Below are 27,319 nucleotides of genomic sequence, written 5' to 3' on the forward strand. Positions count from 1 at the left end.
ACCAAGTCAAGATATTGGAGTGGCCATCACAAAGCCCTGACCTCAATCCTATAGAAAATGTGTTGGCAGAACTGAAAAGGCGTGTGTGAGCACGGAGGCCTACATACTTGACTCAGTTACACCAGCTCTGTAAGGAGGAATGGGCCAAAATTCACCCAACTTATTGTGGGAAGCTTGTGGAAGGCTACCTGAAAAGTTTGACCCAAGTTAAGCAATTTAAAGGCAATGCTATCAAATTCTAATTGAGTGTATGTAAACTTCTGACCAACTGGGAATGTGATGAAAGAAATAAAAGCTGAATTAAATCATTCTCTACTATTATTCTGACATTTCACATTCTTATAATGAAGTGGTGATCCTAACTAATCTAAAACAGGGAATCTTTACTAGGATTAAATGTCAGAAATTGTGAAAAACTGAGTTTAAATGTATTTGGCTAAGGTGTATGTAAACTTCCAACTTCAACTGTAAATGGTTGTTCGTGTTTCTACGTTGTATGAAACTCTTATGACACTCCTATGGACCCAAGTTAAAATGTCTGGAAAGGGTTCTCTAGAAGCAATAGCTATATATCATGCCTTATCTTCAGTTGAATCATTCAGATCTCCAGCTTCCCTTCTCTTCACCACGTAGCGCCGAAGGTACTGGATGGCAGATATGGCACTCACATTTGCCAGCAGAGCTGAACAATTGTTCAGAGAGATTTGTTTACATAATTTGAAACCTGTCTCGCAATTATACCAGTCCGGTCCAAGCTCTGTTTGTGCTACCTTGGTAACTCATTGTCCGGCCAATGTTGGGCATGGCAATTCCACAAGGAGTTGGCAAGTGCAGAAACAGACTGGCATCCTGGCAACAATTAGACATGAGTAATTGACTTATTTATATTCCGTTTTAATACCTAAGAAATGTATAGAATAAATACAATAAAACATTGATATAAAAACCAATGATAATTGATGACAGTGCTTTTTAGCAATAGTAAGCGGTTCTATGGATTTACCTGCTTTCCATGTATCTGCAGCCATTGGATCTGCTGACCTCAGTACCCAGGAGGCAAAGGCAATACAGACCAGACACATGTCAGACTGCTTCAGTGAGAAGAGGATGCCATCTTTCTCTACAGGGGGGAAAACACATGTAACTGAGATGGGTCAATGAAAATACATTACCTTAATACATAAAACGTATGAAGTATTATGTATAATGTACATGTAACTGCCATAATAAAAGAAACATCAACATAGTGTCTTAATAGGACGTTGGGCCACCACGAACCAGAACAGCAAAGATGGCATAGATCCTACAAGTGTCTGGGACTCTATTGGAGGGATGTGACATCATTTCTCCACGGGAAATGTGTTGTGTGGTTGATGGTGGTAGAAAACGAGGTCTCGGGCACCGCTCCAGAATCTCCCATAAGTGTTCAATTTGGTTGAAATCTGGTGACTGAGAAGGCCATGGCATGTGGTTTACATCGTTTCATGCTCATCAAACCATTCAGTGACCACTCGTGCCTAATAAATGGGGGCATTGCTATCCTATGGGGGCATAGCCATGGTATGCAAAATAATGGCCTATCCAGGATTTTTATACATGACCCTAAGCATGATGGGATGTTACTTGCTTAATTAACTCATAACCGCACCTGTGTGGAAGCCCCTGCTTTCAATATAGTTTGAATCCCTCAATTACTCAAGTGTTTCCATTATTTTGGCAGTTACAGTGCCTTGCGAAAGAAAGTATTCGGCCCCCTTGAACTTTGCGACCTTTTGCCACATTTCAGGCTTCAAACATAAAGATATAAAACTGTATTTGTTTGTGAAGAATCAACAACAAGTGGGACACAATCATGAAGTGGAACGACATTTATTGGATATTTCAAACTTTTCTAACAAATCAAAAACTGAAAAATTTATGTTTGAAGCCTGAAATGTGGCAAAAGTTCGAAAAGTTCAAGGGGGCCGAATACTTTTGCAAGGCACTGTACCTGTATGTGTATAAGTATAAGAGTATGTATGGACACAATGTGTGATTGTATAGGTAAAGGATCAACCATCTCACATCACTAGATAATACTTACTTGACACTGAGACGGTTGTCTGTAGGCTTTTGAATCGTCTCTGCTTCTCTGAAAGCTGTCTGAAGATCTGGTGTCCGAGTTGAATGACCTCAGGTGGAGGAGGGGAGATCCTGGTTGCCTCATTGACAATTGTATCATCTTGGCTGCATTCTGTAATGAGAGGGGGCAAAGCCCTCTGAGCCTGACCCACAGCTGGAGACATCCAGGCACCAGACCTCCAGCACCAGCTACTGCTAGTGCTGCCCATTCCTGGGAAGCGGATCCTCCTCAGGGAGAGCAAGCTCTTCCAGTTCCCTGTCCAGCCTCTCTGGCTGTAGAAGTGGGTGTTTTGTGGGTAACCATCTGGGGCTGCAGAAGCGGACGAGGAGAAGGACACAGCCTCTTTGGCCTGGATGTCGGAGCGAGTCACCACTCGGATAGGGGAGCAGTCCTCTTCGGATTCGAGATATGTGTCTTGTTGTGGGAAGAGAAAATCTTCCAGTTCGGGGGACCTGAGGTCTCGTGCAGCCGAGCGAGAGCAGGAGAAGATGGGGACTGGTTCTCCTTCACCATGCAGGGACTGCTGGACCAGCGGAGGGAATAACACTCCAGCTCCGTACTTAGAGAGAGAGTAGTCATAACAGCACTCAGCCACTGACGTAGACAGAAGGGACTCGTAGACAGAGAGTACATCCTCTGTGAACAGATACTCGTATAGTTCTGGAAAGGTGATTCTGTAGCGCTCGTCCAGTATGTCTGTATTGGGTAGAATTGGGGAGGCCATTCGGCTGATTCTATCAATCACTGCAAGAACAGGATTCTCCGCAAAGTCTAAGTCCTGACAGCTGTTGAGAAATAAGCTCTTTTCGGCTTCCTCGAGCATGTCCTTTAGCTCCATCTCGACCTCCAGAGCTTGGGCATTGCGCATGTCTTTTGGCCTCATCTCTATATCCAGACCTTGTACAATGGGCACGTCCTTTAGCTGCATCTCTGCCTCCAGAGCTTGTACATTGTGCACGTCTTTCAGCTGCATGTGGACCTCCAGAGCTGCTTGTACATTGCACATGTCTTTCAGTTGCTTCTCGACCTCCAGAGCTTGGGCATTGCGCATGTCTTTCAGCTGCGTCTCTACTTGAGCTACCTCCAGATCTTGCACAATGTTGAGCATGCTTCTGCTCTTCCTGATCTTTTTCAGGCATGTAGCATCTGGGAGGAGGCTGGTGCTGGAGATACTGTCTTCGTTGGGGATGCTGTCTTCAGAGGAGGAGGATAGTGCTGCAAGCTCCTCACAGTCAACAGGAGTGGCCAGGCCAGTACTGGAGTCTGTTTCTTCCTGTGAGATGGCCCCTGAGCAGGGAGACTCTGATCTTCTCTGTTCGAAGTTCCCAAGCTCGGGGCTGGGGATTGAGCTAGTGCCGAGAAATGGCATGTACTCTTCGTCAAAATCGGAGAAGGTAGAGAACTCGCAACTCGAGCGGTATGGCTTGGGGGAGTCATCGTTGTGTGTGAAATAGTCAGAGTCTGCGGTATCGGAAGTGTCCATTAGTGAGCTGTCTTGTGAATAGTATTCCTCAATATCAGTCAGGGAACTGTTCAGCATGTCTGCGTCTGTGACTGTGACATCAACACGTGTACTGTCAGATTCCTGAGGATGGAGGGTCTCCTTCGGGGGAGATGGGCTTCTGCATACCCTGAGGTGCAAGATGTCTTTAATCGTCAATTTTTCCATTTCATCCCAAAAAGCAGAGATGGCATACACTGGGCGAGTAGGGTCTGATGCATTATACGATGTTTCAGGGTTTTCTGTTGGTGTCACTGTTACTTCAGGAAGAGAAAGAGGAGGTTGATCTTCTGAAGTGTTCGTCTGTGGTAAATGTTCCCAGACTGTAAGTGGCTCACCAGCTCTGTGTGCTGGTGTCTCATTAGTCATGTGGGAGTCAGGGCTGTGCTTTGAATCAGCCGGCACTGAGCTTTCCTCTGACATTATAGGGTTACTGTTACTGTGACCAGTGGAGGGACATGTTCTGACAGACTCGATGTAAGCCTTGTCAGCTGTGTTTTCATAACCTTCACGTTGTGACATCAAGGGGCAATTTAGACAGTCTTCCTGAATTAGTGGCTGTGAATTAGCAGTAGGGGTTTGTAGAGGAAGAGAGGCGGAGAGAGTGGAATCTATCTCACTGGAAGGTGGGTTAGTATCCTCCATTTCTGTGGCTGAGACATACTCCTCTTCAGAATCATAGCTGGTGCTGGTGGTGTAAAATAATTCCCCTTCCTCATTCGAGTACACAGACTCAGAGCGGTGAAGTGCAAATAATAGGTGTTGTAGTTTGGATAATGGATGGTCTACTGACCTTTTTAAGCCAACGGCTGAGCTGTAATTTTCCTGTTTGTTTTCTTCTATAGACGACTCTGGGTCGAGCGCCTCGGTGGAGTCATCCCTCTGAAGGGGCGACTCTGTAGAAATATTCACATCTTCACTGAATGATGATGAAGAGCTTAACTCTGAAAAGAGAGGGGGTAACTCCGAATAGCTTACATTTATTTTGGGAAACTCTATATAGACTTCTCTATGATAATTATTTGGCAATGTGTGTGTGTCTGGCAGTGGTTTTAACTTATTGTGTGACTGGGTACTAAACTCATTCATGGTCTCCTGTCTGTTAGATTCCTCCATTCCGTCTATATCTATCTCTGACTCACTCTCAGGGGGGAGGGTCTGGCCCCTCTGAGGTGTGGTGGCCCCGTGGGACTGAATTCCTATAAGTTTTTTTTTTTCTTCTTTTTTTTCACCGCGGTGGCAGCATGCACTCTGTGAGGCGCTTGACTTTCGTTCACGGTCACAAACCAGCGCTCTTTTTCTTCCCTTGGCGCCACAATGGCATGTCTCTCGCATAATATAGCTGTTTCTGTGTGGCACAACAGCTGCTCCTGGCTGATATTTTGGCCTGGATACAGGTCTTGGTGTGGCAGTGGAACAGGCTGTATGGAGAGGGGTGTTAAGATCTCATGTAATGTACCAGTGCCACCTTCGCTTGGCAGCTCTCCGTCGAAACCTTTGATATCTGAGACATCACAGGCTCCAGAGGGGTCACTGTTAGCTGTGCACTTGTTGCTTGAAAATTCTGGAACTGAACCCAGATTTTTTGTTATGTCCTGGTTCCTAGAGGTCTCTTCTGTGTTCTGCTCAGCAGTCTCTCCTGGGGTGTCTTTTACCAACTCTGTGGTGAGGCTGTTTTCTTCAAAGTACCCAGATTCTCTGTTTTCTCCATAGTAGCCAGAATCTGATTCTTTCTGTGCATGGGGGGAGTTGTCAAAGACCCTGTCCAAGAGAGCACCACCCTCTTCCTCAGTTAAGCTCAATGGATCATTTAGTTGTGTTTCTTCAGAGCCACTCTCACAAATCTTTACAGGCAGGTCTGTACAGATGAAATCCTCTCTGAGGGTAGCCTCTTCCTTAACACTGGGCTCAGATGGGATGGCAGTGTTTGGAGCTGCATTCTGCTGCCGGGGGTCATCTTGGACATTGCCTAAGGCCGGAAACATTGGACACACAGAATCCTCTGGTTCCTCATCACTGAGGCCCAAGTCGTCTGAGCCTGCGAGCTCGGGCTGTGGCAGGGAGCATTCCTCACTCTCCTTATAGAAGCTGTCCCAGTCCCGCTCCGCTATGTGCACACTGTGGTCTAAGTCGTCCATGGCAACCTTCACAGGCTCCTGCATCTGTAAATAACACAACATTTAAGGGCGTTAGTTAAAATGTCAAAGTTGAAAGGTTATAGAATCCTTTACATACAGTGCATTTCGAAAGTATTCGACCCCCCCTTGTCCTTTTCCACACTTTGTTGCATTACAGTCTACACACAGTACCCCATAATGACAAAGTGGAAACAGGTTTTTAGAAATGTTTGCAAACTTATTGTCACGCCCTGACCTTAGATAGACGTTTTATTTCTGTATTTGGTTAGGTCAGGGTGTGATTTGGGTAGGCATTCTATGTTTTCTATTTCTTTGTTTTTGGCGGAGTGTGGTTCCCAATCAGAGGCAGCTGTCTATCGTTGTCTCTGATTGGGAATCATACTTAGGCAGCCTTTTTCCCACCTAATGTTGTGGGTAATTATTTAATTTCTGTGTGTGTTTGTGTGCGCCACAGTTGCGTCACGTTCGGTTTCTGTTTACCTGTTTTTTTTTTGTGAAAGTTTCACTTTATTAAAAGATGTGGAATTACATACACGCTGCGCCTTGGCTCATGACAGGGAGTTTGAAGACAGTGAACGTCACACTTATTAAAAATGTAAAACAAATACCTTATTTACATAAGTATTCAGACCCTTTGCTATGAGACTCGAAATTGAGCTCACGTGCATCCTGTTTCCATTGATCATCCTTGAGATATTTCTTCAACTTCATTGGAGTCCAACTGTGGTAAAATTAATTGATTGAACATGATTTGGAAAGGCACACACCTGTCTATATAAGGTCCCACAGTTTACAGTGCATGTGATGTCAGAGCAAAAACCAAGCCATGGAATTGTCCGTAGAGTTCTGAGACAGGAGTGTGTAGAGGCACAGATCTAGGGAAGGGTACCAAAAAATGTCTGCAGCATTGAAGGTCCCCAAGTACACAGTGGCCTCCATCATTCTTAAATGGAAGAAGTTTGGAACCACTAAGACTCTTCCTAGAGCTGGCCGCCTGGTCAACTGATAAATTGGGAGAGAAGGGCCTTGGTCAGGGAGGTGACCAAGTACCTGATGGTCACTCTGACAGAGCTCCAGTTCCTCTGTGGAGATAGGAGAACCTTCCAGAAGGATAACCATCTCTGCTTCACTCCACTAATCAGACGGAAGCCACTCGGAAGCCACACATGACAGCCTGCTTGGAATTTGCCAATAGGCACCTAAAGGAAACTCAGACCATGATGAACAAAATTCTCTGATCTGATGAAACAAATATTGAACACTTTGACCTGAATACCATGCGTCTTGTCTGGAGGAAACCTGGCACCATCCCTACAGTGAAGTATGGTGATGGCAGCAACATGCTGCGGGGATGTTTTTCAGTGGCAGGGACTGGGAGACTAGTCAGGATCGAGGGAAAGATGAACGGAGCAAAGTACGGAGAGATACTTGATGAAACCTGCTCCTGAGCGCTCAGGACCTCAGACTGGGGTGAAGGTTCACCTTCCAACAGGACAACGACCCTAAGCATACAGCTAAGACAAAGCAGGAGTGGCTTCGGGACAAGTCTCTGAATGTCTTTGAGTGGCCCAGCCAGAGTCCGGACATGAACCCGATCAAACATCTCTGGAGAGACCTGAAAATGTCTGTGCAGCGACACTCCCCATCCAACCTGACAGAGCTTGAGTGGATCTGCTGAGAAGAATGGGAGAAACTCCCCAAGTACATGTGTGCCAATCTTGTAGTGTCATACCCAAGAAGACTCGAGGCTGTAATTGCTGCCAAAGGTGCTTCAACAAAGTACTGAGTAAAGGGTCTGAATACTTACAGTGAGGGGAAAAAGTATTTGATCCCCTGCTGATTTTGTTCGTTTGCCCACTGACAAAGAAATGATCTGTCTATAATTTTAATGGTAGGTTTATTTGAACAGTGAGAGACAGAATAACAACAACAAAAATCCAGAAAAACGCATGTCAAAAATGTTATAAATTGATTTGCATTTTAATGAGGGAAATAAGTATTGGACCCCTCTGCAAAACATGACTTAGTACTTGGTGGCAAAACCCTTGTTGGCAATCACAGAGGTCAGACGTTTCTCGTAGTTTGCCACCAGGCTTGCACACATCTCAGGAGGGATTTTGTCCCACTCCTCTTTGCAGATCTTCTTCTTATTTTCCCTCACTGTATGTAAGCTGCTTTTGCTTTGTGATTATGGGGTATTGTGTGTAAATTAATGAGGGAAAAAAAAAGATTGAATCAATTTTAGAATAAGGCTGTAACGTAACAAAATGTGGAAAAAATTAAGGGGTCTGAATAGTTTCCGAATGCACTGTATTCTCACTTGGGGGGGGGGGGGCAAAACAAATCGAAAGTAACCCAAGGCACATGCTGGATGACACATATTGTTTATGCATCTTTTACTAATTATATTTACAGATATTTATCTGAAGATGTAATGAATACTTTAAAGGAAAAGATAAAATATAACTTTTTTAAATGTTTTTTTTTCTTCTGCAGTGTCTGCAAGAAGTGTTATTTTCTACATGTTTTATGTTGTTCCGGTAAATCAAGCACAATGCCGTACAGAACATTTTGAAAATGATTAATTGTAAAACGGAGCCCTCGTGCCATTTCAGACTTAGAACTATAACGTTTTGATTTGTCTTGGGGTGTTGTTGTGATGAACTCACTGCCCTCCCCTCTTGCTATATGAAAGCGGACTCTAGTTCAAGCAGTACCTTGTCGAAATCTACACCCGGTAGATCAGTTCATGTAAAAAAGTGATGAGCTAGTATGCGTCACAGAAACATGGCAGTTGCAGTTCCATAACAGACCCCCAAAAATACATCATGGCCCTACTCCTGGAAAAATGGTCATGTGATCAGAGTTGGGCAAAGACACTACTGTCACCTTCCACCTACAATATCACAACATACTATGCATACTGGAAACATCTCAAGGTTAAAATTCTGTTAGCGTGTGCAATCTATGTCAGACATATTGTAACTCGCCTCTTCACTCTGCATACACTTTGGCATACAGTCCATACCCATATAAATCCTAATGTGGTCCAAAATAAATACATTCGAGTTAGCGTATCTTTTGTTTTCACGTACATAAAGATCTAAGATTCATATGCATTCAAATCCACTTCATGGAAAAAGAGCTTTAACCCGTCCAACTCTTCAAAGTCAACCAGTTCAGATACCATTCAACGTATGCTGTTGAGGCTTTGTTCTGGGTTGATAGACAGCTTTTTATAATGAAACTAAGTCAGAAATGTGCAAAAAATGTGCAAAGGACACTGAGGGCTTGTGGTAACTTATGTCATAAGCACAACACGGGTCCATAAGTAGCATTCTAGCATTCAGTAAGAAGGATTGGAACTGTATTGTAGGCTACAGTATGTGTGGTGTAGGTATTCCATGCTGATATGTTTAGTGTCTGTTCAGCAAGAATGGCCTCCTACCTGTGGGATGAGTATAAAGTCTCCAGGGTCAGCTTTTCCTGCAGCAGTAACATGCTGTGTGTTTGTCCTCCTGCGTCCGCCTGTCCTTGCCTGTGGTGTAGCAGAGGCAGAGTGGGGCCTAGCCATTCACCACATTATAAATAGACCTGTAGCGGTGTGTCTGTCTCCTGGTCACATGTAGGGCTCTGCTCGGGTCCGGATGCCCTTCTCACCCCCCCCCACACACACACACCCTCTCCCATTCCTTCTCTCCCTCCCAGAGGTGTAACATTTCAGTGCTTTAAATAGAAGCCCTCTGAAGTAGAAGAGGTAGGATAGGATCAATATAATTACCTATTACCTTACACAATAACAACGGTGAGCATATTATATCTAAACAGAGGCAGTGATAAAGAGGGGACCAGTGTGTGTGCAGACAAGTTGATATGGTACACCTGTATTGAGAGTTATGTCTTCATGAAGAAACCATTATTACATAGATATCTGGTAGCATGAGGTGATACATTGAACAAACAAACCATTTGATAACATAGCGCTCTTAAGAAAGTTGCTGAAATAGATGAACATGTGTGTACAGACAGACACGACAAGTTGATTGCACAGACATGAGAGCAGAAATAGAGGTGTACTGGTCTTTATATAAGGAGGTACAGTATAATGAAATAGCTGTGTGTCAGCTGATTGAAAGTAATAAAATGTGTAAGTGTGAATGTGAGACATGCATGCGGATTAGGTGTGCTCATGTGATGATCACCACTCAAGGCCATGAAAATACCAAGATGCCACTGTCTTTTCCAAAGAACCCACAAACCAAACACTAGGGGCTCTATTCATAACGCATCGCGGAAGTTCAGCGTTACAGCGTGATTGAAATTTAAAGGCAATGTTCCCGCTTTAGCAGAGACTGCATTCATGGAAAACACTGCATATGTCGGATCAATTGGAAATGACCTTAACATTTATATTGCGGAATCTGTAACTTTTTCATTTTTTTACATAACAATTTATTTAGCGTTACAGATTTAATAGAGCCCTAGGTATCCTAAAAAAGACAGTATTATTTGCTAAAAACAAAATGGTTTAATTTGGTACATGATTTAATCAAAAAAATATCTCACATATAAAACAAACTATCATATAAAACAATGTACCCTCAAAGAACCTATGAATTTTTAAATGTATCTGCACAGTATATTTGTTAGCTAGCCAGCCAGCCAGTTTTAGAATAATGATTCCATAAATGTATTAAATTAAATGACAATGTGCCAACATTTTTTCAGAAAATTTGTATAAAAACCATATACACTGTATTTATAATTATATGACAATATTTTAGGTTGACAAAAATTATTACACAATTTCTGATATTTCACATGCCTTACTTTTAATATCCTGCATAAGTAAAATCAGGATTATGGCTCTACTGGCATTCATTCCAATTAGACTTGTTTGGATTTCTCCCTGACCAATATGGCTGCCATTTTCACCCCATTCTGGGACTTTCAGGGTTGATGACATACAGTGAGCTCCAAAAGTAATGGGACAGTGACTCCTTTTTTGTTGTTGATGAAAACCTGCTCCAGAACGCTCAGGACCTCAGACCGGGGCAAAGTTTCATCTTCCAAAAGGACAACGACCCAAAGCACACAGCCAAGACAACGCAGGAGTAGCTTCGGGACAAGTGTCTGAATGTCCTTAAGTGGCCCAGCCAGAGCCTGGACTTGAACCCGATCGAACATCTCTGGAGAGACCTAAAAATAGCAGTGCAGCAACGCTCCCCATCCCACCTGACAGAGCTTGAGAGCATCTGCAGAGAAGAACGAGAGAAACTCCCCAAATACAGGTGTGCCAAGCTTGTAGCGTCATACCCAAGAAGACTCGTTGCTGTAATCACTGCCAAAGGTGCTTCAACAAGGTACTGATTAAAGGGTCTGAATACTCATGTAAATGTTATATTTCAGTTTTAAAATGTTTATAAATTAACAACTTTTTTTGCTTTGTCATTTGTTTTTATTTAATTGAACCTTTATTTAACTAGGCAAGTCAGATAAGAGCAAATTCTTATTTACAATGATGGCCTACACAGCCAAACCCGGACGCCGCTGGGTCAATTGTGTGCTGCCCTATGGGACTCCCGATCACGGCCGGTTGTGATACAGCCTGGATGTCATTACGGGGTATTGTTTGTAGATTGATGAGCAAAAAAAACATTTCATACATTTTTAGAATATAGCTGTAACGTAACAAAATGTCAAGGGGTCTGAATACTTTCTGAAGGCACTGTATGTACAAAAAGTGCTGTGATTTCTAAACGGTTCACCCGAAATGGATGAAAATATGCTCAAATTAAAGCTGACAGACTGTACTTTAACCTCAGTCATTGTGTAATTTCAAATCCAAAGTGCTGGAGTACAGAGCCAAAACAACAAAACATGTGTCACTGGCCCAATACTTTTGGAGCTCAATGTAGCCCATTTAGTAATTGAATATGATCTCTATGGCTCATTTGAAGTCCTTTCACCAGGAGAGCTAGCTTGTCTTTCAGTCTCATCCTTCACAGTCCTGCTGTGCAAGTCAGAGTCACCTGCGATAATAAGGTGCCCCCAGGCCCTTTGCTGCACATTGGGTCTCCCCTCCTTATCTCACCGTAGCAGCTGAGTGATGGTGGAAGCTGTAGAGGGAGTAGGGGTCTGCCCCACAGTGGCTGGAGCCTTGCTTTTCAAACAACGAACCGATCCTGTACTAAAGACACACTGCAGCGGCCACATGATGACACACACCAGCATGACCAGCAGCACCACGAACAACACCAGCCGCTTCCAGTCTGAGAAGAAGCTACAGAGGTATCGTCTGCCCCAGACGCGTCTCCCTTGTTCAGCCTCAGTCTGTCTGGACACAGCATCCTCCTGGATCCTCCCAATGTCGATACAGATACAGGTGGAGGAGCCGACAGGGTGGAGGGGGTCAGGGCTGCCGAGGCTGGAGTAACACAGCTTCTTCCCCTCCATCCACACCCTCTCCTCCTGCTGCAGGTGGGTGGGGAGCCTGCCCAGAACCTCCAGGCTTGTGAGGAGGGCAGGGGGACCGCTGGCGGGGATGGAGGTGGGGTGCCTGCAGAGGGGGCAGGGGATCTGGCCCCCGTCCTGTTCCACAGACACGGCCATGACCCGCGTGACACACTCCAGGCAGAAGGTGTGGGTGCAGTCCAGCAGCTTGGGCGTCTTGAAGACATTGTCATAGGTGTTGAAACAGATGGAGCACTCTGGCTTGTCCCCACCGGAGGAAGAGTCCGACACCTGCTCATCTTCCTCGGGCACTGGGTCCAGTGCCTGGATGTGCCAGACCTTGGTGACCTCCATGGTTAACTCTCCCTCTGGTTTTCTGATACGCACCTACAGAAATAGATGCCCAAGATAACAGTGACTGTTTGAAAACGTTTAAGTTGGTGTCATGTTTTGTTTGTACACCATGAAGATTAAGAAGGGATAGTCTTAGGTCTGATTAGCCTGTGTCAATTTGACTAAAGGTTTTGGCACATTTATTCCTTGAGGGCAGTACAATACCAAAGAAAATGTCTCTTTTCAAATATTAGACAGTGCATTGAAATACACATCATAGATTAGACTGTTTGTTCACTTTCTTCATGTCTTGCGTCTCTTATCTTTTACTGAACATGTTTTCAATGGAGGCTTTTCATTGATGCAACTATGCCAACCAACCCTTAAGCATTATTGTCTCTGGTTGTATTTTAAACATTTACATTATACCTCATTACACATTTACATTGTCTTGTGTATTCTGTCTGTCCTATAGTCTGTCTTAACCTTTTTGGAAAGACATTGTGTGTTACGTTGACAATGTAAAGGAAACATCAGGGGAAATGGAAAAAAATGGAAAGTGTTACAGAAATCCCAAATCCCCATTTCCTTATTGATCTGGTTAGGTCCTTGAGTGTAGCCAACAGGTGAGTGAAGTCTTTGTTAACATCCCAGAGGGGAGGTGACAGGCGTCATTTTATGTCCAGCAGATTAATCATTAACTTTACATTCTCCTTCCTGACTCTCCCTTCCTTCTATATATGGAGTAGCATGGGAAGCTCGAACATCCTTATAACATTTTAAAGATTATTTCCATCAGTTTTACCAGTGACTGTCAGGTATCAATTTACAGTATATAGATGTTTTAGCTTGGTAGCAGCTTTAGTTTAAAATGTTAACATGCATTAACATATCATATTAGGAGAAAGCTTTCTTTGTGACTTGCTGCCAATGACATCTCACAACAACATACAGAGATCGAAATGTATTATCATTACCATTCCTTTCAAAATAGTAGTATGGTCCTTACCTGTAGGGAGTGGTATTAGTAGTAGTTTTGATTCAATGTCTGTTGTATTTCCAGAGGAGGTACTTTTTTTGTCCAGGGGCAGTATTTGGCCAACTGATGGAGCGTCAACAGATATGACTTTTCTCTTGTCTTTGTGATCCTTCAGGTAATAACTCAGTCACTCCCTCTCTCTGCTGTCTACCAACTAACAGTGGAGTCTCACCTACACCTGCAGTGCTCACAGGCTTGTCTGGAGAACAGGAAGGAGGTGGGAGGGAATGGAAAACACTTACTCACTCCTCTCTCTCACACACACACACACACACACACACACACACACACACACACACACACACACACACACACACACACACACACACACACACACACACACACACACACACACACACACACACACACACACACACACACACACACACACACAAACATCTTGCCATGTAACAGTGACAAAAGATTTTATAAAGTTTGTTTGATAAACCTTTAGTAGGGAGTGAGTCTTACTGTAAAAATAAAGACCTCTTCCTGGTATGACATACTATAGTATGGGTGTGAATGGAAACATAGGGCCTAGCTCATATAGTATTACCCATTCGTGATAAAAACACATACATCGGCTTGAATTTGACCATTGGGCTGTATGTTTGAGGGACATACAGTACCAGTCAAAAGTTTGGACACGCCTACTCATTGCAGGGTTTTTCTTTATTTTTTACTATTTTCTACATTGTAGAATAATAGTGAAGACATCAAAACTATCCAATAACACATATGGAATCATGTAGTAACCAAACAAATCAAAACAGATTTTATATTTAAGATTCTTCAAAGTAGCTACCCTTTGCCTTGATGACTCAGCAGGGGCGGCAGGGTAGCCTAGTGGTTAGAGCGTTGGACTAGTAACCGAAAGGTTGCAAGTTCATATCCCTGAGCTGACAAGGAACACATCTATCATTCTGCCCCTGAACAGGCAGTTATCCCACTGTTCCTAGGCTGTCATTGAAAATAAGAATTTGTTCTTAACTGACTTGCCTAGTTAAATAAAGAAGAAAAAAAATGACAGCTTGGCATTCTCTGGAATGCTTTTCCAACAATCTTCAAGGAGTTTCCACATATGCTTAGCACTTGTTTGCTCTTTTTCCTTCACTCTGCAGTCCAACTCATCTCAATTGGGTTGAGGTAGGGTGATTGTGGAGGCCAGGTCATCTGATGCAGTACTCCATCACTCTCCTTCTTGGTAAAATAGCCCTTACACAGCCTGTGTTGGGTCATTGTCCTGTTGAAAAACAAACGATAGTCCCACTAAACCAGATGGGAGGGCATCTCCGGCGCGGCCCACGCTTGGATTGCGTCCTACCTGACAGGTCGCTCCTACCAGGTGGCGTGGCGAGAATCTGTCTCCTCACCACGCGCTCTCACCACTGGTGTCCCCCAGGGCTCTGTTCTAGGCCCTCTCCTATTCTCGCTATACACCAAGTCACTTGGCTCTGTCATAACCTCACATGGTCTCTCCTATCATTGCTATGCAGACGACACACAATTAATCTTCTCCTTTCCCCCTTCTGATGACCAGGTGGCGAATCGCATCTCTGCATGTCTGGCAGACATATCAGTGTGGATGACGGATCACCACCTCAAGCTGAACTTCGGCAAGACGGAGCTGCTCTTCCTCCCGGGGAAGGACTGCCCGTTCCATGATCTCGCCATCACGGTTGACAACTCCATTGTGTCCTCCTCCCAGAGCGCTAAGAACCTTGGCGTGATCCTGGACAACAAACTGTCGTTCTCAACTAACATCAAGGCGGTGGCCCGTTCCTGTAGGTTCATGCTCTACAACATCCGCAGAGTACGACCCTGCCTCACACAGGAAGCGGCGCAGGTCCTAATCCAGGCACTTGTCATCTCCCGTCTGGATTACTGCAACTCGCTGTTGGCTGGGCTCCCTGCCTGTGCCATTAAACCCCTACAACTCATCCAGAACGCCGCAGCCCGTCTAGTGTTCAACCTTCCCAAGTTCTCTCACGTCACCCCGCTCCTCCACTCTCTCCACTGGCTTCCAGTTGAAGCTCGCATCCGCTACAAGACCATGGTGCTTGCCTACGGAGCTGTGAGGGGAACGGCACCTCAGTACCTCCAGGCTCTGATCAGGCCCTACACCCAAATAAGGGCACTGCGTTCATCCACCTCTGGCCTGCTCGCCTCCCTACCACTGAGGAAGTACAGTTCCCGCTCAGCCCAGTCAAAACTGTTCGCTGCTCTGGCTCCCCAATGGTGGAACAAACTCCCTCACGACGCCAGGACAGCGGAGTCAATCACCACCTTCCGGAGACACCTGAAACCCCACCTCTTTAAGGAACACCTAGGATAGGATAAAGTAATCCTTCTCACCCCCCCCCCCCCTTAAAATATTTAGATGCACTATTGTAAAGTGGTTGTTCCACTGGATGTCATAAGGTGAATGCACCAATTTGTAAGTCGCTCTGGATAAGAGCGTCTGCTAAATGACTTAAATGTAAAATGTAAAAATATCGCTGCAGAAGGCTGTGGTAGCCATGCTGATGAAGTGTGCCTTGAATTCTAAATAAATCACTGACAGTGTAACCAGCAAAGCAACCCACACCATCATACCTCCTTCTCCATGCTTCACGGTGGGAACCACACATGCAGATTATCCATTCACCTACTCTGTCTCACAAAGAAACGGCGATTGTAACAAAAATCTAAAATTTGGACTCATCAGACCAAAGGACAGATTTCCACTGGTCTAATGTCCATTGCTTGTGTTTTTTGGCCCAAGCAAGTCTCTTATTCTCATTGGTGTCCTTTAGTAGGGGTTTATTTGCAGCAATTCAACCATGGGGGCCTGATTTACACAGTCTCCTCTGAACAGTTGATGTTGAGATGTGTTTGATACTTGAACTCTGTGAAGAATTTATTTGGGCTGCAATTTCAGAGGCTGGTAAACTCTAATGAACTTATCCTCTGCAGCAGAGGTAACTCTGGGCATTCCTTTCCTGTGGCGGTCCTAATGAGAGAAAGTTCGCTCATCAGTTCGCTTGATGTTTTTTGTGACTGCACAAGTTCTTGAAATTATCTGCATTGACTGTCCCTTCTTGCATTAAAGCAATGATGGACTGTCATTTCTCTTTGCTTATTTGAGCTGTGCTTGCCATAATATGGACTTAATCTTTTACTAAAATCGGGCTATCTTCTGTATACCACCCCTACCTTGTCACAACACAACTGATTGGCTCAAACTCATTAAAGAAAGAAATTCCACAAATTAACAAGGCACACCAGTTAATTGAAATGTATTCCAGGTGACTACCCCATAAAGTTGGTTGAGAGAATGCCAAGAGTGTGCAAAGCTCAAGGCAAAGGGTGGCTACTTTGGATCTAAAATATCAAATGTATTTTGATTTGTTCAACACTTTTTGGTTACTACATGATTCCATGTGTTAGTTTTTCACTATTATGTGAATGAGTAGATGTGTCCAAACTTTTGACTGATACTGTATTTTAATACATCAGTATATCCAGGGATGTGAACCAAAACATACAATGTCTTACTACTTCACCAGTCAGAAGATCAAAACACTAAACACATGGTTGTATAAATAAACTGGTTTTTATTGCTCTTTATATCCAATGCCTATCCATAAACACTGAGATATGTCAATAAAATCTATATAAAATCACTGCGTCATAAAAGGTGTTGTGACTTGGGTAGTGACACAGTTCAATTACAACCAAGGCAGAGCTACATTCAGAACCTGACTTTTTGCCACAATAAAGCTGATCTGAACTTCCATGGTGATTATTTTCCAAACATCCAGAGAACTTTATTCAAATACAATTTCCTCATCCTGATAGTACACTTTACACAGCTGCATCTCATTATTTATGTCCCAAAAAGATTAGTCTAACTTCACTCTGAATGAATTACTCAGGATTTACAGATAAGATATTGTTGAGTGTTAATAATTACAATTCATCCTCAGGGAAGGTGCTCCAATGATCATGTTAACATAGTTATACTGTAGTAATCCAGAACTCATACACTGGTCACTACCGATCAATATGACAGTGGATTTGGGGAGGTCATGCAGCACCCCCTACTGCAGCTTGCATTTGGATACTAGCAGCAGTCCCAATTAACGTCCCAATTAGCTTCCCAATTAAAAACCACTGCAGCTGCAAATATAATACTCTTCTCTTTCCAAGGTACTCAGCCTTCACAGGGAAAAGAGTATGCTATGGCAATCTGTTTATTCCAATTGTACAACACATCCTATTGTGAAATCCTACCATTTACCAACAGTAATGTAAATATTAAATTATAATAAATTAACTCAAAGGATTACGAGAAAGGTGCTTTATTTTTGTAAATCATACATACTCTTCAGAATCAGAAAATACTTCATAAAATGTAAAACTAGAATCAATAAGTACAAAATACCACATTACAAAAACAATACATAATTTGTATAAAAACAATGTACATGTGTACAATTTTACAAATGGCTGTACAACAGCTAATGTAAGAAGGATAAATTCTATTTGGGATTAAAATTATTTTACAATCAGTTGTTCCTGTTGTTGGAAATACCATCACTTCAGACTCATGCCCACTGAACACACAAACTGGAATTACCAGTCACACTAGTTCTCAAAATGTCTTCATACAACAGTTCTTCCAGCATAAATAACTAAAAATGTCACTTAAAACTTGTCCCTAAATTCACCATATCGTCACTCAATCACCCTTGAAGTTTAGCAAGTAAAACCCGTTGTACCGTTCCTCCAGCAAGACAAAAAAAATAATAAATACTAATCCTTGACTTAATACAAGGTGTTGCTAAAAAGCCACAGGAGGTCACTCAAATACCCAATAATAAACCAGAAGAGAACATATGCACCCGTCTTTAAAATGATCACCACCCGTTTCCTGGAGAAATCTTTGAGCACACGTCACATCAATGGCACACTAACGACTTCAGTTTAGTGCACATTCTTTTGGTAAGACAAGCATCACAACATATTTGGCAACAGTGACAACAGTTGCTACTCTTAGCCAACAAATGTCACAATTTATGCTTGAAATAAAGGAATTCAAGTAATAGCTTATGTGCAATGGTTCTGAAAACATTAGGCAAAATGTCAGCATGAATTTCCCACATTATGGCCAGATAAAGCATACGTCATATTAGCTAGCACCCTTTTCAGGTCCTATTACCTGTGTTGGGGTGAATATTATAAAGATTTTTTACTGAGAAGCATTTTTCACCTAACTTTTAGATGACCATTTTCCTACTTGATAGAGAAATAACATTTGAGGATCCATCTTTTTGGGATGAATTAAATAAGACATTAAGATATTTCACAGCCAGTGGATCACATGTTAACGTTCTTGGTGTGTGTTGCTCTGGAAGATCCACACCTTTCATGGAATGTGAGGAGAGCTCTTAAAGAGCTTTAAGCATTTTTACATTATGTTCTCATTTTGTAGTGTTTGTATTTGTGCATGTATTAAATAAATTAAAATACATTCAGTTTGGTTCAGTGCATAAACCACAGAGAAAAATAATAATAATAAGTATGCAATTTGAAACACCTATGAGAAGATTCACTAAATGAGAACAATAAGAATATTGAAATCAGCTTGGAAATTATAAACCTCAAATTAATTAATTTACTATCACTGAAGCTATCACTGTCCACCTCACCCCATTCTCTACAGAGTTCAAGTAAAACAAACAATTGGCCCAATTCTAGACAGCAACAGAATAAAATCTAAATAGAAAAAAAAACATGGATTCAAAATAAATAATCTAAGGTCTATCTATTTACATTACAAAACAGAATTCCGGTAACAAGGCTATACTGCAGGTGTTGCGGAGTCAAAAAGCTGACACCACCTGCTTTTGAATGAAGTAAACTGTCTTCTTAGGCAACACTACAGAGGAGGGACAGGCCTACACTTACTCACCAATTTACTGTAAGTGCTCTGGCCTGAACCTGTCATTTGGCACCTGCTAGCCAGCTGGTTCAGGCCTCCTCCATTGGGCCTCCTCCTTCCCTACACATTGTAGACTGTGGTAGTGGTGGGGATGGTGGCAGCGCTGGATGCAGAGTTTGCTGAGGGCCGCTCCCTCCTCACATATCTGGGTTTCCTAACTACAGATTACACAACACAATGGAGAGAGAGGAGGATGATAAACCCAATAGGATACGGTATGAGCCCAATGTTGATTTTTCCCACACACGGCAGGTAGTTCAAACTCTGACTAAGATCGTGCCAGGATAAAGGAGTGAGATCATGTAAAACGTTTGAAAACAATGATATTACGCAATTGCCAGACATGGACACATTTTTCTCAACGAAACAACGACCAAAAACCCTATCGAAGGTTGTAAAGTGTTTTAGTGAAATGTTCTTACCTGAAGAGGTCGCCGATGGTATCATGACAGCCTTGGAGAGAGATGAAAATTCACAAGTCATATTTCTTGATTTTCATTTTCGGTACTGCATATAAAATCATTCTAATGTATTGTTTATTCGATGTGGTGATACATTTACATTTGTAACAATGGAGTAAATGTTTCACAATAAATCGGTTGAAATGTTTGAAAATGACTTACCGTCTCATTTGGTTGGAATATGTAGGCTGTGAAAGTACACCAGACGTATTAGTTACCTTTTCCATATTTCGAGCACACCATAGAATTATTGTCCCGTTTACAGTTATTCAAATTCAACCCATTATCGTAACGACTTACCCTTATTCCGCCGGTAGAAGATTCCTGGGAGACGGTTGGAGCGTTTAAGGTAGAAAAAGGAGGCAACAGAGAGAATCAGGAACAGGCTGATCAACAGAGTTCCGAACAGAAGAGAGGCTGCCACACCCGGGCCACCTGTTCACACAGACAGACAATTGTTAAATAAACTTTATCATTCCTAGTGTTCTCACTGAACATACAACTCATCTAGTCTAGACACATGCTGTATTAGGGATCAACTTGCCCATCAGTCAAGTCAGGAGTATTTTTTGGTTGCCTGACGATCACTTGCCTGAAATATTTAATTAGCTATTTACATACAGAAGTGCCATCTATTGCCTGCCTTTCACATACACATAGGGGAGGGGTCAGAATGATCAGTTCTGGAATTATTTGTATTCTGGTTGTTAACAATTTTTAAAAAAAAAACTTTTCAGAACAGGCTCAACTTGACCGACTGCCATTAATTGCCTGTCTTTCACTTAAACAATGGGGAGGAAAAAGAAAGATCCATTTTAGGCTACAGGAATTCTTTGCAGTTAGGCTGTCTTCCTTAAAAATTTAAAATTAAAATAAAAATCGCCTGCCCAAAGGGGCGAACTCAGAGCAGCCTCAACAACTCAGTTCACTTGCCCCAGGCATCAGGACAACCCTTAATGTCAATGCCTGCTATATGTGCTATACCCAAATTGTATGGCATGACAACAATTGAAGAGTTGGATACAGCCCATACAGTTTGACAGTTCAACACACAGGTAACTGCCAAAATAAAGGAAAACCTTGAGTAAATGAGGGATACAACGTATATAGAAAGCAGGTGCTTCCGCACAGGTGTTGTTCCTGAGTTAATTAAGCAATTAACATCCCATCATACTTAGGGTCATGTATTAAAATGCCCATTATTTTTTGGCATGACTATAAGAGACCTCAGTGACTTTGAAAGAGGGGTCTCAAAAGAGCTTAGGGGGTTTAAAGGGTGTGTGTCTCAGTCACCAGATATCAACCCAATTGAACACTTATGGGAGATTCTGGAGCGGGGCTTGAGACAGTGTTTTCTACCACCATTGACAAAACACCAAATTATGGAATTTCTTGTGGAAGAATGATGTCGCATCCCTCCAATAGACACACTTGTAGAATGCCCTATTAAGACACTGTGTTGGTGTTTCCTTTATTTTGGTAGTTACCTGTGAATTAACCAAAATGTGTGTAAAGAATAACTGGCACCATTTCTTACCAATTGTGGGAAGGACTGTAGTTATAGTTGTATGATTGGTCCTTTCTGTGATGTATGCTGTTAAAGGCAAAGAGATAAAGGGGGAAAATTAACAGGTTCAGGACACCTGTGGAACCCACCCCACCCAGCATTCATGTCCAGTACTTGTCCACTTACTGTAGTTGCAAGCGGTGAAGTTCTCAAGATCTGCAATAGTCGAGTCACAGTGCATACACACAGCTGTGTTGTTCTCAAGGACACGCAGGTAGCATCCTGAGTAAATAGATTTGATGATTTCTCAAATGTTGGAAGAACAAAGGCCCATGTCTATTTTCTAATCCTAGTACATGTGTCTAATCCAAAAGTGGCTACTACTAATGTATGAGGAAATCACTGTTGCAATTCTACAGTTAATGAATAACATTTAACAGAACTGCACTATAGGATGACATGGTGGTCAGTACCTGGCTCACATTGAGTGCTATTTGAGCACGAGCTGTTCAGCCTCTGTCGCTCTCCACAGCAGTCAAAGTGATTCTGATGTAGGGCCTACAAAAAAACAAGCACACTGTAAACCTTAACTACCCTAAGCACACAGCCAAGACAATCCAGGAGTGGCTTCGGGACAAGTCTCTGAATGTACTTATTTATTTTTTTTATTCATTTCACCTTTACTTAACCAGGTAGGCAAGTTGAGAACAAGTTCTCATTTACAATTGCGACCTGGCCAAGATAAAGCAAAGCAGTTCGACACATACAACGACACAGAGTTACACATGGAGTAAAACAAACATACAGTCAATAATACAGTATAAACAAGTCTATATACAATGTGCAAATGAGGTGAGAAGGGAGGTAAAGGCAAAAAAAAAGGCCATGGTGGCAAAGTAAATACAATATAGCAAGTAAAACACTGGAATGGTAGATTTGCAGTGGAAGAATGTGCAAAGAAGAAATAAAAAATAATGGGGTGCAAAGGAGCAAAATAAATAAATAAATACAGTAGGGAAAGAGGTAGTTGTTTGGGCTAAATTATAGGTTGGCTATGTACAGGTGCAGTGATCTGTGAGCTGCTCTGACAGTTGATGCTTAAAGCTAGTGAGGGAGATAAGTGTTTACTTGAGTGGCCCAGCCAGAGCCCCGACTTGCATCCCATCGAATATCTCTGGAGACCTGAAAATAGCTGTCCCCATCCAACCTGACAGAGCTTGAGAGGATCTGCAGAGAAGAATGGGAGAAACTCTCCCAAGCTCGCTGTTTATCATCTATGCAGTCACTTTACAAATTACCTCAACTAACCTGCACATTGACTTGGTACCGGTACCCCCTGTATATATCCTTGTTATTGTTATGTAATTCTCTCATGTTACTTTTTGATTAGAATTTTGACATTTATTTAGTAAATATTTTCTTAGCTCTATTTCTTGAACTACATTGTTGGTTAAGGGCTTGTAAATAAGCATTTCACAGTAAGGTGTATTCGGCGCATGTGACAAATAAAATACAATTTGATTTGTAGCATCATACCCAAGAAGACTTGAGGCTGTAATCTCTGCCAAAGGTGCTTCAATTAAGTACTGAGTAAAGGGTCTGAATACTTATGTAAATGTGATATTTCAGTTTTGTACATTTGCAAAAGTGTATAGAGGCCTGTTCTTGCTATGTCATTATGGGGTATTGTGTGTAAATTGATGAGGGAATTTTTAGATTTTTTTTAAATATCCGTTTTAGAAAAGGCTGTAACGTAACAAAATGTGGAAAAGGTGAAGTGGGTCTGAACACTTTAGGAATTACCTGTAACGTTACTGTATGTTACTCTACCTTAGTTACTGGAGTTTCACGACTGATCAGGATCAAAGCTGCTGAAAGGACCATGAGGTATGACACAGCCATATTCAGAACAGTCCTAGAAAAAAAAGAAAGGTAGACTGACTCCCAGACTATAATAACAAAATCTCAAATCTGTAGCTATAACGTTTGCAGCGTTTCCTGAGAGATCTGAAAAATGACAGCTCAGATCATGACTGAGGTGGCTAACGACATTAGCTAGTAATCTGGCAACAATTGCAACGATTGATTGCTCTGGACGTAAACAGCATCTTACAAATGTTTGTTTTTCTATACCGTATCTTACTACAGTAACTACAGCAGGTAGAGTCGGACTGGAACATCCAGTCTGGTGAGATATACTGACTGTGTAGGTGCTAACGTTTGCCTTTTGGTAGGCCGTTATTGTAAATGAGAATTGTTTAACTAACTTGCTTAGTTAAATAAAGGTTTAATAAAGAAATGTAAAAAAATAAATAATAATAACGTTAGCAATGTCATGCCCTACAGTCATTGGTCATGACACATGCTGTATAACTAGCTAACGTTAGCTAGCTAGCTAGCCAGCCATGCTAAGATTAACAGACTGATTCAGAGCCAATAAAGCCGTTTTGGAGCAGTTTTTCAAATCTAGCTAGCGAACATTAACATCATAGCAAACTAGGCTGACTGTCAGCAATCACGTCGTTATGCGCACTTCTAGCTCGACGACAGAAGTCAGCTAGTTTTTACTCGATTTCCATTCAAATAAGAACAACACTAACGTAGCTAGCTTATCTATAATCAGCATGTTAGCTTCCACATAGAAAAACAGTTATTTGTTATATTGAACGTCATCAATAAAGCAAAACCAACCTACCGTTGCAAATCACAACACAAGTTTTCGCTCGACAGATGACAGCTGTTGTACAAAGAGCAGCATTTAGCTACAAATAATATTAACTTCTGGCTTTTCCTCTTTCAAAATAAAAGTAGCTGATCATTGGCCACAAACTAACAAACGTAGCTATTTGTGCTATAGATGCAAAAATACATTATACATGACTTGTACGTCATAAATACATTACAAATTAGACTTGCAAAAAAAATATTGCAAAATAGACTTTTAGGTAAATGAGTCTTGAAGAATGAACATTTTGACAGCTAATAAAATGAGAAAGTACGTTTCATTGCTTCACATTAGGAATTTCATATACATTCTTGAACAGAGAGTACCTAAATGATTCATAATAAAAAGCATACAAGATATGATTATTAAATCAACACACTTTTGACTTATTAACCGATTATGTCGCACTTGGCCTCGAAGAGCTATCTATTGAGGACTTTTATTTCAGTGTTTGAATTTCCTGTTTTGTGGTTTTGTAGAGGGATAACTGTTGCTAAGAGAACTGAACCAAAGATGTTTTTAACTGAACTGATTTTCAACTACAAACATCAGCTGGTCCAATCAGTTGCTAGGATACAATATGGATGACCATGTCTTTGTTATGCCTTCAACAAATATTTTTTGTATGCATAATCATTAACCCCTAAGATATCCAAATGCAGTCTTTTAGAAATCTTCACAAATAAAAAAAACATAACGATCATAATCGTTCACTTATATTGAATTACCACAACACTTTATTTGAACCTTCTTCAATGGCTACATAACACTGGTATAGATATGAAAGTGCTTGTTATTAACCCTTATGACAGATTGTTCAAGTGTACCTGAATCAGTAAACATTATCACAAAAGAAAAACTGTCAGGCTGTCTAATGAGTCATGACTTTATTATGAGGGCAGTCACTGATACAACCAAATAATTTAACCCAAATGTTTGAGCCACGTTCTCTTGCAAGTGGGCCTTTTCAAACAGTCAGACAGTAAGGGGTGAAAAAAGGGGACTGGTTTCAACTTCCAGCAGTAAATGTTCTCATAACACAAAAACTGTCCAGTTGTGCTGATGATTATACAATGATTGTATAAAACATTGGCTTGGTGTTGCAAGAACGTTCCCAGGACATTGCTCTCACATTTTGTTGTGCCAGTATATTCTATCAACTTTACTGGTACATTGTGTTAGTTATTACCTTACCTGGAAACCTAATGAGAATGTTTTGGGAATTTTCTGTGGTGGTTGTTACAAATGTTGTGCAAAACTTGTAGTGGATGTTAGGAAAACAATCCAAGGATATTTCATTTTCTGAAAAAAATATATTAAAAATTGTTCCACTGAATACATTTAATAAAATCCCAGAAAACACATCCACTGGGTTGCCTACCAATTTGATCAGGGCATTTCTATGGTAACAGAGTGATGCTGAGACTAAGATTTTTTATTTTTAAATGGAAATGGTTCAAAGTAGTCCTTGTGCATGGAGTTGTATGATTTTTTAAAACTTTGCAATCATTGAATTTAGCTTGACATACATTTTAAAGTAACAAATCTGAGTCAGAATTGTCTTTTTCATTTTCTTCAATTGGATTTTTTTGTTAATTTATCCAAAGCAATCCTTTGAAATACTGTGTACCTTCAATTTCAATTTGATCGGCACAACATTAGAATGTAGTCTATGGAGAACTATTTCACAATGGAGATAAATGAAGGATAGCAAACAAAACATGTATACATTTAACTCAGTTTCAGAACCTATGCATATTTCATTTCGTAGGGCAGGTAGCCTAGCAGTTATAGTGTTGGGCCAGTAACCAAAAGGAAGCTGGTTCAAATACCTGACCAACAAGGTGAACAATCTGTTGACGTGCCATTAAGGAAGGCACTTAACCCTCATTTTCTCCAGGGGTGCCGTATGACTATGTCTGACCCTGTAAAACAACACATTTCACTGCATGTGACAATACAAAATGTTTTTTATTTATTTTTTAAACATGGATATTTCACAATGTGTACAGTGCTTTCGGAAAGCTTTGTCTTCTTCTCATCAATCTACACTCTATACCCCATAATGACAAAGCAAAAACAGTTTTTTAGAAATGTTTGCAAATTTATTTAAAAAATACAAAACTGAAGTATTCAGACCGTTTACTCAATACTTTGTTGAAGCACCTTTGGCAGCGATTACAGCCTTGAGTCTTCTTGGGTATGACGCTACAAGCTTGGCACAACTGTATTTGGGGATTTTCTCCCATTCTTCTCTGCAGATCCTCTCAAGCTCTGTCAGGTTGGATGGGGAGCGTCACTGCACAGCTATTTTCAGGTCTCTCCAGAGGTGTTCAATCTGAGCTCTGGCTGGGTCACTCAAGGACATTCAGAGACTTGTTCCAAAGCCACTCCTGCATTGTCTTGGCTGTGTGCTTATGGTTGTTGTCCTGTTGGAAGGTGAACCTTCGACCTAGTCTGAGCTCCAGAGTGCTCTGGGGTAGGTTTTCATCAAGTATATCTCTGTACTTTGCGCCGTTCATCTTTCCCTCGATTCTGACTAGTCTCCCAGTCCCTGCCGCTGAACAACATCCCCACAGCATGATGCTGCCACCACCATTCTTTGCTTTAGGGATGGTGCCAGGTTTTCCTCCAGACGTGACGCTTGGCATTCAGGCCAAAGAGTTCAATCTTGGTTTCATCAGACCAGAGAATCTTGTTTCTCATGGTCTGAATCATTTAGGTGCCTTTTGGCAAACTCCATGCGGGCTGTCAATTGCCTTTTACAGAAGAGTGGCTTCCGTCTGGCCATTCTACCATAAAGCCCTGATTGGTGGAGTGCTGCAGAGATTGTTGTCCTTCTGGATGGTTCTCCCATCTCCACAGAGGAACTCTGGAGCTCTGTCAGAGTGACCAGCGGGTTCTTGGTCACCTCCATGACCAAGGCCCTTCTCCCTCAATTGCTCAGTTTGGCCTTGTGGCCAGCTCTAGGAAGAGTCTTGGTGGTTCCAAACTTCTTCCATTTAAGAATGACGGAGGCCACTGCATTCTTGGGTACCTTCAATGCTGCAGAAT

At 41.9% G+C, this 27,319-nt stretch overlaps 3 protein-coding genes across 4 annotated transcripts; all 3 read right to left on the reverse strand.

Annotated features, from left to right (window-relative positions):
- Positions 1–347: 347 nt before the first annotated feature.
- LOC124002454 (PPARGC1 and ESRR induced regulator, muscle 1) lies at positions 348–9,350 on the reverse strand. 2 transcript variants are annotated; one of them, XM_046309859.1, is made up of 4 exons: positions 9,210–9,350; positions 2,084–5,785; positions 1,004–1,120; positions 348–682 (listed from the first exon to the last, which is right to left on the reverse strand). In XM_046309859.1, exons 2-4 carry the CDS (start codon positions 4,956–4,958, stop codon positions 573–575), a joined length of 3,102 nt encoding a protein of 1,033 aa, XP_046165815.1. In that variant the 5' UTR covers positions 4,959–5,785; positions 9,210–9,350; the 3' UTR covers positions 348–572. The 2 variants fall into 2 exon arrangements, with proteins under 2 accessions (XP_046165815.1, XP_046165816.1); XM_046309860.1 differs by lacking the exon at positions 348–682 and adding an exon at positions 690–849.
- Positions 9,351–11,548: 2,198 nt separating this feature from the next.
- Positions 11,549–13,808, reverse strand: LOC124004033 (RING finger protein 223). The gene is made up of 2 exons (XM_046312772.1): positions 13,557–13,808; positions 11,549–12,601 (listed from the first exon to the last, which is right to left on the reverse strand). The coding sequence occupies exon 2, from the start codon at positions 12,566–12,568 to the stop codon at positions 11,852–11,854; it is 717 nt and encodes a 238-aa protein (XP_046168728.1). The 5' UTR covers positions 12,569–12,601; positions 13,557–13,808; the 3' UTR covers positions 11,549–11,851.
- A 4,105-nt stretch (positions 13,809–17,913) lies between these two features.
- lg18h1orf159 (linkage group 18 C1orf159 homolog) lies at positions 17,914–24,334 on the reverse strand. The gene is made up of 9 exons (XM_046311262.1): positions 24,236–24,334; positions 23,371–23,455; positions 22,014–22,098; positions 21,727–21,822; positions 21,571–21,627; positions 20,334–20,468; positions 20,196–20,221; positions 19,995–20,025; positions 17,914–19,730 (listed from the first exon to the last, which is right to left on the reverse strand). The coding sequence occupies exons 2-9, from the start codon at positions 23,440–23,442 to the stop codon at positions 19,633–19,635; spliced, it is 600 nt and encodes a 199-aa protein (XP_046167218.1). The 5' UTR covers positions 23,443–23,455; positions 24,236–24,334; the 3' UTR covers positions 17,914–19,632.
- Positions 24,335–27,319: the final 2,985 nt, after the last annotated feature.

The sequence above is a fragment of the Oncorhynchus gorbuscha genome, linkage group LG18 (assembly GCF_021184085.1).
Source record: "Oncorhynchus gorbuscha isolate QuinsamMale2020 ecotype Even-year linkage group LG18, OgorEven_v1.0, whole genome shotgun sequence".
Taxonomy (NCBI): domain Eukaryota; kingdom Metazoa; phylum Chordata; class Actinopteri; order Salmoniformes; family Salmonidae; genus Oncorhynchus; species Oncorhynchus gorbuscha.

What these genes read in the sequence shown, in the direction of transcription:
- lg18h1orf159 (XM_046311262.1), bottom strand. Translation starts at nt 23,442, where the DNA reads ATGGCTGTGTCATACCTCATGGTCCTTTCAGCAGCTTTGATCCTGATC. An exon ending in CTTCTACCGGCGGAATAAGG is followed by an intron (nt 20,222 to 20,333) that starts GTAAGTCGTTAC and finishes GTACTTTCACAG; the next exon opens with CCTACATATTCCAACCAAAT. An exon ending in TATTCCAACCAAATGAGACG is followed by an intron (nt 20,026 to 20,195) that starts GTAAGTCATTTT and finishes TCTCTCTCCAAG; the next exon opens with GCTGTCATGATACCATCGGC.
- LOC124004033 (XM_046312772.1), bottom strand. Translation starts at nt 12,568, where the DNA reads ATGGAGGTCACCAAGGTCTGGCACATCCAGGCACTGGACCCAGTGCCC.
- LOC124002454 (XM_046309859.1), bottom strand. Translation starts at nt 4,958, where the DNA reads ATGCGAGAGACATGCCATTGTGGCGCCAAGGGAAGAAAAAGAGCGCTG. An exon ending in GACAACCGTCTCAGTGTCAA is followed by an intron (nt 1,121 to 2,083) that starts GTAAGTATTATC and finishes TCCCCCCTGTAG; the next exon opens with AGAAAGATGGCATCCTCTTC. An exon ending in TGCAGATACATGGAAAGCAG is followed by an intron (nt 683 to 1,003) that starts GTAAATCCATAG and finishes ACAATTGTTCAG; the next exon opens with CTCTGCTGGCAAATGTGAGT.